This window comes from Xenopus laevis, chromosome 4L, assembly GCF_017654675.1.
Source record: "Xenopus laevis strain J_2021 chromosome 4L, Xenopus_laevis_v10.1, whole genome shotgun sequence".
NCBI lineage: Eukaryota > Metazoa > Chordata > Amphibia > Anura > Pipidae > Xenopus > Xenopus laevis.
The window spans coordinates 84737711-84753361 of NC_054377.1; the positions used below are offsets into that span (position 1 = coordinate 84737711).

The 15651-nt window shown below is 36.2% G+C and overlaps 1 protein-coding gene across 6 annotated transcripts in view; it reads left to right on the forward strand.

The window, feature by feature from the left end:
• The window catches only part of st3gal-iii (st3Gal-III protein), a 145745-nt gene that overhangs the window by 90957 nt on the left and 39137 nt on the right, over window positions 1-15651 (forward strand). For all 6 annotated transcript variants that reach the window (XM_018256382.2, XM_041589109.1, XM_041589110.1 and 3 more), the window contains one exon: window positions 12897-12991. In XM_018256382.2, coding sequence (XP_018111871.1) covers window positions 12897-12991 — 95 coding nt within the window. The remainder of the gene's footprint in view (window positions 1-12896; window positions 12992-15651) is intronic.

Below are 15651 nucleotides of genomic sequence, written 5' to 3' on the forward strand. Positions count from 1 at the left end.
GGTGGTAGACTGGGTGGGCTTCTGTGTACTTGAAATGCCAGGGCCTATTTTGACTCCAAGTCCCAGTCCAGACCTGATGCTTTGTACGTATATCCTAAAAACTTGGCCTGCGGTAAGTTTTTCAACCATTTGTTATCAATTTTAAAGCTCTCATAGAGGCACCCTCAGAGTTTCGAAATTTTATTTCTAATATAGGCTATTGCTTGTGTTTCTAGTTAGGATTTTAATATTTTCAAATATCACTCTTGAGATAACTTTTTTAAATTAAATGAATATTCAGAAAAAACTCTGGGCATTTTATTTTATTTGACTGTCTGTTACCTTGACACAATCTGTCATGGTCCTATTGACTTAAATATGGTAGAAGGTAAGATTTTCTTTAGATTTAAATGTTGCCCATGTTTCCATTTTCTAAATGGCAATTCCATGCAGTCAATGTAATTAGCAGCAGCAAGATAAAACTTTAAAAAAAATAAAAACAATTAGAGCCATCTTATTTAAGATGAGGCCAGTTCCCCTACTTCTACAATACAAGCATGCACCAGTATCCAAAAAATATCTGCAATTTAGCAAATACTTGTTGTTTGATAATTTGGGGTATGAAGACGTTTACCCATTTCTTGCAGTTCTGCATTTGGAGTTTTCCTTATAAACACAATATTTAGATTTTACTAATTATTACGAATTGAGATTGGATATTTTAGTTTTACATTTTTAATACATTTTCCATTATCAACTCTTTGTTTTGTTGCCTTTTAAAAGGTGGCAGTTATATAAATTGTACAGTGTACAGAATGTCAGTGAGTGAGTATTTAAACTCATAACACATCAAAGGATCAGTCACTCATTCTGCATAAAGAGCGAGTCCAAAAGAATTCCTTAGATGCTCCAGTGTCAGCGGAGTCCAATATATATAAGAATGCTGGATACTTTAGTATATCTGGGTATGTGACAAGAGCCTATAGAGTTGTTTTGACTACAACGGTCCACAATTTTTCTCTGCACTGTAGCTCTTATTCTAGCAAAGTAGGCTGTCTCTTGCTCACAGATTCTAGTACCACCTCCTTTTTTTTTTTTTTTTAGTCCAAGCATTCATGAAACCAAAAAGCAGTAGAAGGTATGCAAAATAAATAAATAAATAAATAAATAAAAAATATATAGAGAGAGAGAGTTATCTTTTTATCCTTTACTTAACTGTAAAACTCTAAACTAGCAGAATGCAACAACAAAACTTTGTGACAAATACAAACTTGGCCTTTTTATATTTAAAAAAAAAACAAGCATTTTCTTTTATAGAATACAATAAGTATGTTTTTCAGTTCATTAATAGTATCACAGACACCATTAATATTTAAACATATGTTTCAATTAACATACAAATTCAACTTAAGAACAAACCTACAGACCCTATCTCATACATAACCCGGGGACTGCCTGTCCTGAAATTGATTGCTTCAAGTATCTTAATCAGATAATAGTGCTGCTCCAGCAGACTAATGCACTGAAATCAGTTTCTCAAAAGAGCAAACATATATTTTTCTATTTCATTTTAAAGTCTGACATGGGGCTAGAATTTTAAAATCTTACATGGAGCTAGACATATTGTCCATTTCCCAGCTGCCCCCAGTCATGTGACTTGTGCTATGATGAACTGCAGTCACTATTTACTGCTGTACTGCAAGTTGGAGTGATATCACCCTCCTCCCTTCCCCCCCAGCAGCCTAACAACAGAACAATGGGAAGGTAACCAGATAGCAGCTCCCTAACACAAGATAACAACTGCCTGGTAGACTTAAGAACAGCACTCAATAATAAAATCCAGGTCCCTCTGCAACACATTCAGTTACATTAAGTAGGATAAACAGAAATGGAACTAGAGGGGCATAGGACGCACAGCTGGGCCCCCCTCCGTACACCCGGAACTGGCCGGGACTGCTGGGGGGCCCTGAGGGGGTGTGGGCCCTAGCCCGCTCACACCCCCCTGCTCCCCCGGTAGTTCCGCCCCTGAGGATAAACAACAGCCTGCCAGAAAGTAGTTCCAGTGCTGGCTCTTTTTGAAAGCACATGACCAGGCAAAATTACTTGAGAGACTTGCTGGTACAGGAATTACATTCTACATGGTAGAGTGAATTATTTGCCGTATAAACAGTGTAACTCATAAATAAAAACTACATAGTAAAAATCATGACAGAATCTCTTTAAAACTGTATCTGTTCCATTTCTACCTTTTTGCATTAGAAAGCATACTGTTATATCAATAAAATAAAAACAGTTTCACAACATTCCTCTGAAGCTGTGCCCTAGCATTTGAGTCCAACGCACAAAGCATTTTCTGTGAAAACACAGAATCTCTGCTCACAGTTTTTTAAAGTGTGCTCCAATAATCATTTTTTTGCACATACTGCCAAGAAATATCTATTGTGAATACTGCTGTGTAAACATTAATCTAGATGTGCTCTGCAGACTACCCTGGTTGTTATGCAGCTATACATTCATTTACAATGTAGCGTATTGCATTATTGTTAGGAATTATTCCTAATATCAAACTGCTTCGGGTTCAGCACAACCCAGCAATTTAGACACCACAGAAATTGATGAAGCAGTAGGAGGTAGTTGCTTTGTTGAAAATAATGCCCTTTTTCATATAGGCTACGTATGCTCTGTCCCATCTACACCATAAAATAACCCCTAAGCACAGTGACTGCCACTATTGAATGGCACAGCTGCCACTAACTTCAAATGATGTTATGACACCCAGCATTAAATGGGGCAGTGACTTGCAATGCTAAAAGACACTGTTGGAAAAAATACTTGGCAACAATTTGCAGGAAGGGTACATTATAAAATATATAGCTTCATTCTGTAAATTTGTAGATTTTAATACATTTAATTCATCTGGAAGTGGTCCGCGGTCTTTTGATTGAAATGTTTACATGCCATAACTCACATGGGAATTAATTGATTGTATTGTAGAATAATCTCACATCCTTGTCTATTCTTAAGTACTTATAAAAACAAAGCTAAAATCAAGATAAATTCAAAGGTAAAGGTGGCAGCTCTAGATAACCTTTTCTTTGCTTCCTGAGCAGAATAAAATGCTTGATGTTTAATGAGATAAGCGTAGGTGAGGGCAAACAAAAGTTGCTGTAACCTCATTAGCAGAACTTGCTGTAGTGGAACAGCCACTAATATTTGTTATCTTTCAGATCCACCTTTAAAAGGACACTCATTAAAACAATGTTTACACAGAAGTTATTACTTTAAATCCCACAGAATAATTATATGGTCACTTTTGCGGTTGAACATGAAAGTTTGTTATTTGTTATTCATAAGGATGTGCCATCTGCCTTTCTCTGAGGGCATTGTGAAATCTTTTCCTGGCATTTTGTCAATGTGGCCTTTATTTTGGAACTGTAGCAGAAAGAAAACATTGCTGGTAAACTGTGTAAATGGATCTACACGTGTATGATAAAGAAACTAAACTTTATATTGTGCTTTATTCTCTATTATTTAGATCTTTGGACTGAATTTACAGTATTTTCATAAATTATAATGTAATTATATGGAAATGTTATGTCAAGTGATTCATTGCATCTATATTTTTAACCACTTAATTTTACCCCCCCCCCCTTGCTTTTACTGCATGATGCATGATAGCATATATAATCACCCATTGCTATAGACCAGGCGTGCCCATGTTTTTCTAATGCAAGGTCTACTTTTAGTGATGTTGTCCCATGAGGATCTACATCCATAAAAGCATTGTTATCATTCTGCTCTATGGAAAATATTACTTAAATACTGATTTATAAGAAAATGTATATTGCTATATTTAACTAACAATTATTCCTTATGTAACCTTAATATAATAAATATCTGAATGAAAAGCATGAAATAGGAGGGTGATTTAGTCAAGCTGTTTCTTGACAGTGTCTTGAGATCTACTGATCACCAGCTAAAGGTCTAATGATAGATCCCGATCTACCTTTTGGGCACCCCTGCTATAGACCAACATGATGGAAAAGGCTAGTTTATTTACACTGTCACAAATCAATCACCCTCTTGCCCCAAGCATTCACACTGTGTATTTATCCCAACTCTTTGCATGAAAATCTTTGTATAGTGTGTGTTACAGTTGATATATAATGGGTGGAATACAGCTTTTAACGTGTTTCACTGGTTCCAATAAATGCCTTCCGTGCCCTCCAGCTCTGCCTTTGTCCAAAGAAAGGCCTCAATAATCAAGAAATATAAGTAGAGCCAGGCACTCGCAGGTTAACTGCAGAAAGTGTTTTTTATTTGCACGACATGTTTCGGGCAAAGCCCTTTATCAAGTGATATCTCCAATACATCCATACATACAATATAAAGAAAAAGCCACACCCCTTTGTTTAATTGAGTAGGAGGGGCGACTGCTAAGGGGAGTAATTAGCCTAGCCCCCATTAACCCAATGTTGTTGTGGCATGGAATGTGATACAGATACAGCATTAAACAATAAAAAACATTAGTGGCATATGGTGAAGCAAAGTGAAAAGTCCAATTCTTAGTGTCCATAAGTTAGTTTCCAAAGTCTTTATATACATCTCCCAGGTATTGCCGTCTCCAGCCTACCAAAAGGGACAATTGCTGCGTTGATCCATCTTATAGCACAATCCATTGCATCAAAACATTTATCAAACCTTTTAGCATATTATCTGCCCAATAGACTATCATTATATTTATATCTTACCGCACTGTCGGTTTCAAAAAATCTTTAAAGGGCAGCCAAATATTCTTATTATCTGCGGAAAAGAGGAACATGAATGAGAAATCACAGGAATGGTGCGATGCTCCAATATTCATTTAACCCCATAGGTTCCATGCTACTCAATTTCCTAATCCATACTGCTTCGCGTTGGAGGAGTAATTTCTTCAAGTCACCACCTCTCTGTGGTTTGGATACCACCTCAAGGACCAACCATTTAAGTTGTGATTGATTATGATTATTATTAAAGAAATGTCTAGATACAGATGTGTCTGTCGGACTGTTTGTTCTATAATTTCTAATATCCGATTTATGTTCTTTGATTCTTTCTTTTACAGATCGTATCGTTTGTCCGACATAAACTTTGCCACAAGGGCATTTCAACAGGTATATTACTCCACTTGTTTCACAAGTGGCATAGCATTTCAATTTAATTTTATGTCCTTTCATGGGGTGACAAAATGACTCTCCCTTAATCACAGACGGGCAACATACACACCCTAAACATGGAAAAGTACCATTTCTCACTGGTCCTTGAAACAACACATTCTGTCTGGTTTTCTTTTTGGGTTCAGCTGCACACAGGTGGTCCCTTAAGGTGCGACCCTTCTTGTAGCAAAATAACGGTGGTTCTGTACAATATTTAGACAATGATTTATCACCCTGTAAAATTGGCCAAAACCTTTTTACTACTTTTTCAACCTGATTACTTTTATGGTGGTACAGGCTTACAAATGGTGTCCTGGTGTTCTTTGTAGTGCTTTTTGAACCCTCTAGTAGGGAATTTCTAGAGATCTCTCCTACTTCTGTGGCTATTTTTTGCAGTGTGTTTTTATTGTATCCTTTACCCAAAAACCTATCAGTTAGGGACTCTGCTGCCTCCCAATATTTATCATCGTCCGAGGCTATCCTTCGTGCCCTTAGGAACTGGCCTTTTGGGATACCTGAGATACATTTGCGATTATGAAAACTAGTGTGATTTAAAAGGTTATTTCTATCGGTGGCTTTTCTGTACAGATTGGTGACTATAGACCCATTTTCAACGGTAAGTTTCACATCTAAGAAGTGTAATGAATTCTTGGCCGTTTCTGTAGTAAATTTGATAGTGGGGTGCCCTTTGTTTGCTTCATCCACCATTTCATTAAATAAAGCCACATCACCCTTCCAAATTACTAGAATGTCATCCACAAAGCGAAGGTAGAGCAAAATGTGGTTGTTGTATCGATGTTTCAAAAAGAAATCTAACTCTAGTTTATGTACAAACAGATTTGCGAACGAGGGGGCCACCGCTGCCCCCATTGACGTGCCTTGGCACTGCCAATAATATTCGTTCTCAAATCTAAAATAGTTTCTCTTAAGTACAAGAGTCAGGCAATCTACCAAAAAATATATCAAGGAATTTGGGAGATTTGTGTTCAACAGGGCTTCTTCTACACATGAAATGCCCTCATCTTGAGGAATGGAAGTGTAGAGACTTACTATGTCTATACTACAGAGGGTAACATCATCTCCTAAGTTATCCAGACTGATTAATTTGTTCAACAAATCGTTAGTGTCCAGTAGACAACATGGTATATCTTTTACCAGTGGTTGTAAGTATTGGTCCACATACTTTGCCAAAGGCTCTAGAAAAGATTTGTTGAACAAATTAATCAGTCTGGATAACTTAGGAGATGATGTTACCCTCTGTAGTATAGACATAGTAAGTCTCTACACTTCCATTCCTCAAGATGAGGGCATTTCATGTGTAGAAGAAGCCCTGTATATATTTTTTGGTAGATTGCCTGACTCTTGTACTTAAGAGAAACTATTTTAGATTTGAGAACGAATATTATTGGCAGTGCCAAGGCACGTCAATGGGGGCAGCGGTGGCCCCCTCGTTCGCAAATCTGTTTGTACATAAACTAGAGTTAGATTTCTTTTTGAAACATCGATACAACAACCACATTTTGCTCTACCTTCGCTTTGTGGATGACATTCTAGTAATTTGGAAGGGTGATGTGGCTTTATTTAATGAAATGGTGGATGAAGCAAACAAAGGGCACCCCACTATCAAATTTACTACAGAAACGGCCAAGAATTCATTACACTTCTTAGATGTGAAACTTACCGTTGAAAATGGGTCTATAGTCACCAATCTGTACAGAAAAGCCACCGATAGAAATAACCTTTTAAATCACACTAGTTTTCATAATCGCAAATGTATCTCAGGTATCCCAAAAGGCCAGTTCCTAAGGGCACGAAGGATAGCCTCGGACGATGATAAATATTGGGAGGCAGCAGAGTCCCTAACTGATAGGTTTTTGGGTAAAGGATACAATAAAAACACACTGCAAAAAATAGCCACAGAAGTAGGAGAGATCTCTAGAAATTCCCTACTAGAGGGTTCAAAAAGCACTACAAAGAACACCAGGACACCATTTGTAAGCCTGTACCACCATAAAAGTAATCAGGTTGAAAAAGTAGTAAAAAGGTTTTGGCCAATTTTACAGGGTGATAAATCATTGTCTAAATATTGTACAGAACCACCGTTATTTTGCTACAAGAAGGGTCGCACCTTAAGGGACCACCTGTGTGCAGCTGAACCCAAAAAGAAAACCAGACAGAATGTGTTGTTTCAAGGACCAGTGAGAAATGGTACTTTTCCATGTTTAGGGTGTGTATGTTGCCCGTCTGTGATTAAGGGAGAGTCATTTTGTCACCCCATGAAAGGACATAAAATTAAATTGAAATGCTATGCCACTTGTGAAACAAGTGGAGTAATATACCTGTTGAAATGCCCTTGTGGCAAAGTTTATGTCGGACAAACGATACGATCTGTAAAAGAAAGAATCAAAGAACATAAATCGGATATTAGAAATTATAGAACAAACAGTCCGACAGACACATCTGTATCTAGACATTTCTTTAATAATAATCATAATCAATCACAACTTAAATGGTTGGTCCTTGAGGTGGTATCCAAACCACAGAGAGGTGGTGACTTGAAGAAATTACTCCTCCAACGCGAAGCAGTATGGATTAGGAAATTGAGTAGCATGGAACCTATGGGGTTAAATGAATATTGGAGCATCGCACCATTCCTGTGATTTCTCATTCATGTTCCTCTTTTCCGCAGATAATAAGAATATTTGGCTGCCCTTTAAAGATTTTTTGAAACCGACAGTGCGGTAAGATATAAATATAATGATAGTCTATTGGGCAGATAATATGCTAAAAGGTTTGATAAATGTTTTGATGCAATGGATTGTGCTATAAGATGGATCAACGCAGCAATTGTCCCTTTTGGTAGGCTGGAGACGGCAATACCTGGGAGATGTATATAAAGACTTTGGAAACTAACTTATGGACACTAAGAATTGGACTTTTCACTTTGCTTCACCATATGCCACTAATGTTTTTTATTGTTTAATGCTGTATCTGTATCACATTCCATGCGACAACAACATTGGGTTAATGGGGGCTAGGCTAATTACTCCCCTTAGCAGTCGCCCCTCCTACTCAATTAAACAAAGGGGTGTGGCTTTTTCTTTATATTGTATGTATGGATGTATTGGAGATATCACTTGATAAAGGGCTTTGCCCGAAACATGTCGTGCAAATAAAAAACACTTTCTGCAGTTAACCTGCGAGTGCCTGGCTCTACTTATATTTCTTGGAATACAGCTTTTGCGATGATGTGTCCCATGCATATCATGGATTTTTCCATTTTCCGTCTGCTTCCTTCCTTTTGTGTTAAAAAAAAACAAAAAAAAACTGTAAATTAAGTTTAATGAAAGAATAATAACATGCACATCTGGAAAATGTTTATATCCTCCTGATTGATGAGAATCTTCATTTTCCCCCCTTGTTGTTTTGAGTGGGTGCACATAAAATAATTCTCCCAGTACTGTTCAATGAAAATAGCACCTTTAAATGATGTGAATACTGCCAAGGTTTATTCAAACACTGAAGACAAAAAGACCCACTTGGCTACAAGTAAAGAACGTCAGAGCCAAGAAGACTCTTAGCCAGGAATATTGACACACAGGGTTCCTGGAAGAGTAAAGGGAGTGACCTACAGTTTAAACAAGCTTTATTGGTGGGCGAAACATAGCGAAAGGTTTGCAGCTGTATCAATGTATTTAGTTTTTTTTTGTAGTTAGCAAAATGTAGTGATTTGTAGTTTAAGATGTAATTATGATATCATATAATGTTGTTTTTAGTTCTTGGCCTAGGTTGTGAATGTTAAATGTGAAATATAGCAGCATCCTTTAAAGGGGTGGTTCACCTTTTAGTATTTTATAGAATGGCTAATTCTAAATAACTTTTCAGTTGGCTGCCATTATTTATTTTGTATAGTATTTTAATTATTTGCCTTCTTCTTCAGACTCTTTCCAGCTTACAAACAGGGGGGGGGGCTGTTTTTATGTTATTATACTAATTGAAAAGGAACCCACATTTAACAAGCAGAAACCTTGGTGACACAACATCTGGTTTTGAATTAAATGTGTTGTTCTAATAACTGCTGCCTGTTCTAAATGCATTTTTACACAAAGCTATGTTGCAGTTTAATTCTGGATCCTAACCCATAGCTTAAAATCACAGTTATCAACAGTGATGTTAAAAACAGGGTTTATGCCGTTGCATTCTTTTCACCCACTATGAATATAATTATATTTGAAATCACTTTGGACTGCCATAAATACAAAACAGTCAGCCTGTAGCATGGAGCTCTTTAGTAGCGTCTATTATACTTGTCTATGAAATTCATATAAAAAAGCTGATGATGTTTGTAGTAAAAATAATATGTACCGTATTTAAATTTAGTTAGTGAAATGTTTTTGGCACATAGGATTTGCATCTGTTTTTATAGTCATTTTGCATGAATAGAACAGTGTCACGGGTAAGTCTTATTCCTTTCAGTCAGGGTGTCTCAGAAAGCTCTGTATTACATGAAGGCTGTCTCCAAAAGACTTAATTTTAATCAAATAATTTTAATTTTTTTTCAATTGATTTCCTTTTTCTCTGTAATATTAACACAGTACTTTGTACTTAATCCCAACTACAGTTAAACCTCAAATTTACCTCCCCTGATTGTTAATTTTCCCTCATTTAACATTGTGTTTTTTTTTGTGGACCAGCATATTTATTGTGTAATACCTTAACCTCATATTTCATACCTATAATAATCTTGATTTTTTTTTATTCTACATGTTAGTTGAGCTTCATTGATACTTCTGATTAAAGGGATACTGTCATGTGAAAACATGTTTTTTCCAAAACGCATTAGTTAATCGTGCTGCTAATAGATTTTCAAAAGTGCAAACTATTTTTATTATATTTAATTTTGAAATCTGACGTGGGGCTAGACATATTCACAGTTTCCCATGAGCCCCCAGTCATGTGTAAACTTCAGTCACTCTTTACTGCTGTACTTTAAATATGAGTGATACCACCACCCCCAGCAGCCTTACAACAGAGCAATGGAAGGGTAACCAGATAGCAGCTCCCTAACACAAGATAACGGTTCCCTGGTAGATATAAGAACAACACTCAATAGTAAAAATCCAGGTCCAAAGCAGTTCCACAGTGCAGCACTGGCTCTTTCTGAAAGCACATGACCAGGCAAAGTGACCTGACATGGCTGCCTACACATCAATATTACAATAAAAAAGTACAATTATTGGTTCAGGAATTACATTTTATATGGTAGATTGAATTATTTGCAGTGTAAACACTGTTGTTTAGAAATAAAAACTACACCATAAAAATCATGACAGAATCCCTTTAAGGGTGTTCTCAGCAGTGCAGGGATTATTTACATTTTTTTTTTTTAAATTTTAAAATGTCTATATGCACCTTTATGTTAAATGTTAGTTAGTGGCAAATGTACTTGTGTGAGTCATTTTCCAGCTTTTATTATATTGTTCAAAACTAAACTCTGTATTTTTGAAGAGGCAGAAATTTAGTGAGTAATTGGTTTAGTAGGCAAACGGGGCTGCAAAAATGATTGGACCAGGAGTAATGTTCCCTCTAAGGTGTGCGCTTGTGCACATACACAACATTTTGTATTAATTCTGACCTCAACACACAGTTTTTAAAAACTGCGCACAAAAGCTTAAAATGTGCACAAGTGTAAAATATGCGCACAAAATCATTTTTTTTTTTTGCACATAGCTACGAAGGAATTAGAGGGCACATTGACTAGCATGGTATCTATAGTAAATCCAGCTATGGCAAGATATTCCATAGATCAGAATTTATTAAGTATAATTTTAGAAAAAAAATGGATCCGTATGGCAGGTACTTCACACAGTGTAGGGAAAGCTAGCAACTTGTGCTTTTGATCTAGGTCAACAAGTCCAGTTCCTCAGTACAACTTATTATACTAACTGTACAGGTAAATTAGTTTGCCATTTTAAACTTAAAATTCATGTGCAGTGGAAGTAGGTGAGTTTTGATGTTTACAGATTGAATTTGAATCCCTGAAACACATGTGCCCAGTACTGACACAGTCCTATTGTATGTAGCAATTTAACACATTGTACCTTTAAAATACTGCTATTCCTGCAGGCCAGATTCATGCTTGATGCTTGCCTTTGGTGTATTGTTCCTGTGTATTCTTCTCTCTTCACACTGTGCTATTCCTACTGGTCTGAAGTGCTGATGGAATACTAGGTGCTAAACTAGGCTAGAAAGCTAATGCTAAACTAGGCTACAATATACATGGAATATAGACTATCGCCGACACTAGTATGGGGAGTTGTAAGACCATTTTGGGTTGAATAGTGTCATTATAGCATTTGTCATTCAGGGCAATGGGAAGTGCCAAAGGCTAGCTGAAAAGCACCCTGCATGCCATCTTCTAAATTGTAAAGCTAGTCTTCGTTAATAAAACACAAAGGGATAGGATTTACCTGCACCGGTTAAGCAAGTGAACAATCTTATTGCATTATTATTAAATGTGAATATTTGTTTATTATACAATTTATATGCAAGGTTAGTTCACCTTTAAGTTATTGTATGTTATGGAATGGCCATTTATAACAAGCTTTTCAATTGGTCTTCATTATTTTGTGTAGTTTAATTATTTGCCTTCATCTTCTGACTCTTTCAAACTTTCAAAAGAGGGTCACTGACCCCAGTAGGGCAGTAATGATTGCCTTGTGTGGCTACAGTTTTATTGTCATTGTTACGTTTTATTACTTATTTTTCTGTTCAGGCCTCTCTTATTCATTTACCAGTCTTTCATTGAATCCACTCCCTAGTAGCAACCAGGTGAAATTCCAGACTAGAAAGTTGCTGAACAAAAACTGAAATAATAAAAAGCCAAGAATAATAAAAAATGAAGTCCAAATGCAAACTGTCTTCGAATATTACTCTACATCATGTTAAAAGTTAACTGAAAGGTGAACACCCCCTTTAACATTTCTGATACAAAGAAGGGAAGCACAGTGCCCTATCTTGTAATTACTAGTTAATATTTTATTTAAAATTAAAGGTGTCTTACATGATCCCTTGATTTATTTAAAGCTGTCGTTCATCTTTAAATTTAAACTTTTTTAGTATGGCATAGATATTGATATTCTGAGGCAATGTGCAATTAATCTTAATTTTTTCTTTTTTTGGGGTTTTTCAGTTGTTCAGCAGCCATCTGGTTGCTAGAGTCTTGTTTACCTTAACAAGAGGCAGTGATTTGAATGAGAGCCTGGAATATTATTAGGCAAAGATCTGAACAGAATCATAAGTAATAAAAAGTAATAATAATATTAAAATGAAAGCTCACAGAGCAATCAAACCACCCCTTTAAACACATGAGAGCTTTTACAATTTATAGTTTAAAGAAATGCATAAATACCCTGAAAATAGCATGGTATAAAGATGCAGTATATTATTCTTGTTTGTTTTTTAATAAACTCAGCATTTTCTACCATATGCTTTAGTATACAAACTTCTCCATACAAAACAGAACATGCTGTACATATTGCAATAGCTTCAAGGCAGTATTTGAATGTCATCAAACATATTTGTAACTTTGGAAAAACATGTAAATGTCTACTACAATCTAAAAACACAACATGCTGCTACATTTCTATTATAGTAAACATTTTATCAGCAACAAGAAATATTATGTTCTTTTTTTCATGTAGTTTATTTGCTTTACTTTAGGTTCTCCAAACCAGCACCAATGTTTTTGGATGATTCTTTCAGAAAATGGGCAAAGATTCGCGAATATGTTCCTCCCTTTGGTATTAAAGGGCAAGGTAAGAAGATGAATAATGGTGGTGTATCTGAATGTAGGTAGTTGGCAGATCAATAATGAGCCACATTTGTTACTCCACATTGATTTTTATTTAAATCTCAACTTTTCTATTTATATATAGATTACCCCATCCCACACCTAACTGATCTCCTGCTGTTTACAACTACAATAACCTGGCATACACAGAGTGCTAAGTGACAGATAAGCAGGCCCATCAAACAATCTTGCAGACGTGTGTATTACTGGCAAGCATCAAAGTTGAACCCATATCTTAGAACTAACCCTGACTGATGGAAAGCATACAATTAATTAAGAAATTAGTTCACTTCACAGCTTGTGTAATTATCCACAAGCTAATTACTCTTACAGAATTCTTCTTTGATAATCACTGACAAGCTTGTTATTCTGATAGTGATTCACTTTTATTAGTAGTATGTAGGTACATGGTTATGGTACATGAGGCATTTTATGCTCACAGGGAAGAAAAATCTAAGACAAACAGGGTTGCTGCCTGCACAGTAAAAATGATATGTGATGCTAGTCTTATAGACATTTTTTTTTGGAGTTGACCCCAGTTCCTTCCAGAGGAAATTTGCTTAATAGAAATGCTGCATATGTCATTTCCCTTAAAGCAGTGGTTTTTGGACTCTTTTAGTCCCTATGGTGCTCAAGTTCTTGGACATTTACTGTATTTGAAAAGATGGCAATTTCTTGGCAGGGTTATGGCATTATGATTCACATTCTAATTTTTGTTTACTGAACCAGCTTTTTAATAGAATTGCAATCGGCAGTGCTGGACAATCTCCATAAAATTTACATATAATTAAAAAATGGATTGAGCGCAGTCCCAACGTAGATAGGCAGTTTTTGGCACGGGGGAGTCTGCTTGGAAGGGAGGGAGCGGGCGGTTGTGGTCTCCCTGCATATGGAAGGGTTAGAATACATTTTCATAACAACCAGTGAAGTCTCTTAGAGACCCCACCGTTCCACCTTGCACTCAATCCATTTTTTAATTATATGTCAATTTTATGGAGATTGTCCAGCACTGCCGACGGATTGGTTGGCTAATGGGTGTGTACTTCAGAGAGCGTGTTTTTTTAATAGTATAACAGTAAAAGTTACGTTTTAAATTATATGTTGTTACTTTTTCTAGTGTTACCACTTCCTGAACTGGCTTGCTTTGTGGCGAATGAAAGGTCACTTACTACTATTGGTGTCCAGTTGTTTACCACGATTTTTTTGGTTTGATTTTGATTTCACATGTGTGAGCTTGCAGTGTAGTGGAACACATGTACTGAATTAAGCTCAACTATTTCTCCTTTTTGGAATTTAATGATCCACTCAAATGTGCTGTTCTAACTATCCATACATTCACAAAATATTTATTTTTCTAACCTATAGAGTCATTGTTTATTTACAATGTTTTATCGCTTTTATAGGGCTGATTTCAGACTTTTTAAATAAACTATAATGCCTGCAAAAATAAATTCACTATTCATTGAACTGAGTGTTCAACTGAAGTAACATATTATTGCCAATAGAAACTGAAATTTTTTGCTCAAATTTGAATAAAATTGTAAGTTATGTTTTTTTTCATTATTTAAGTATTTTCTTAGTACAGGGCTTGGTATTCTGCTTTATATATCACAGTGCCTTACAAAAGTATTGTATCAATTATCTCATGTATATAATAGATACTATCCATAGTGGATTTTTGTGCAGGAACACTAAACTATGCAAAGTTACACCAAAATCTGCCTTTTGTGTGTTCCCTAACAACCAGAACCCTGGCCTTTCAGTGATAGAGAGGTGGAAGGCAGCTAATCAGCTTTTCACTACTGGCATATATACATCATCAAAGAAAATTGCCTGTGTTCCATTAGCCTTAAACATCCCTTACAGATCTGGCTTTTTTTTTGCAATCTCTTTTGAGATTTCTCAGCTGCACCATTAGGTCTGCTGCAAGGAATGGATAGCACACCCAATTTGAGAAAACCAAAATTAATTTATTATAAAAAAGAAAAAAATCTAACAGAAAAAAATAATTTACAAAACAAAAGCATAATGAGCCCAACGCGTTTCGACCTTAAGGGTCTTCATCAGGGGCACAAAAAATTAACAAAAATCAAAAAGGCAGAACGAGCCTTACTGTCTGTATCATTTTATAGTCCATGCTGAGTCCATTCGATAGGGATCCGCGTCTGACGTCACTTCCGCCCCTCTACTCGTGGGGGGTGAAGCAGCGTCACCTAGTATCCTGGTGGAACGCAGATGCGTTCCAATATAGCGTGCGTCCTACATCAAACATTTAAAGATGCGGATCACTCCCCTGACGTCACTTCCCGTTAACTCAACTTCCAGAAATAACCCAGCGTCTCCTAAAGATCCAGTTGGAACGCACATGCGTTCCACCATAGCACCAAAGCTTCACACATTCAGGAAGGGTTATCTAAAATATAATGAATACTGTCCAATGTGATTCTTGAAGCATTCCACTAACAGAAAACAAAAACAAATATCAATAATATATTAATAGATAATCATGACCAACATCAGGTTATAGGAGTGCATAGCATTTTGACATCATTCACATTAGCACAATAGTAAATGTCACACCCCTCTATTAACGTGAACCATACAAATCATTAACAATGCTAAGGA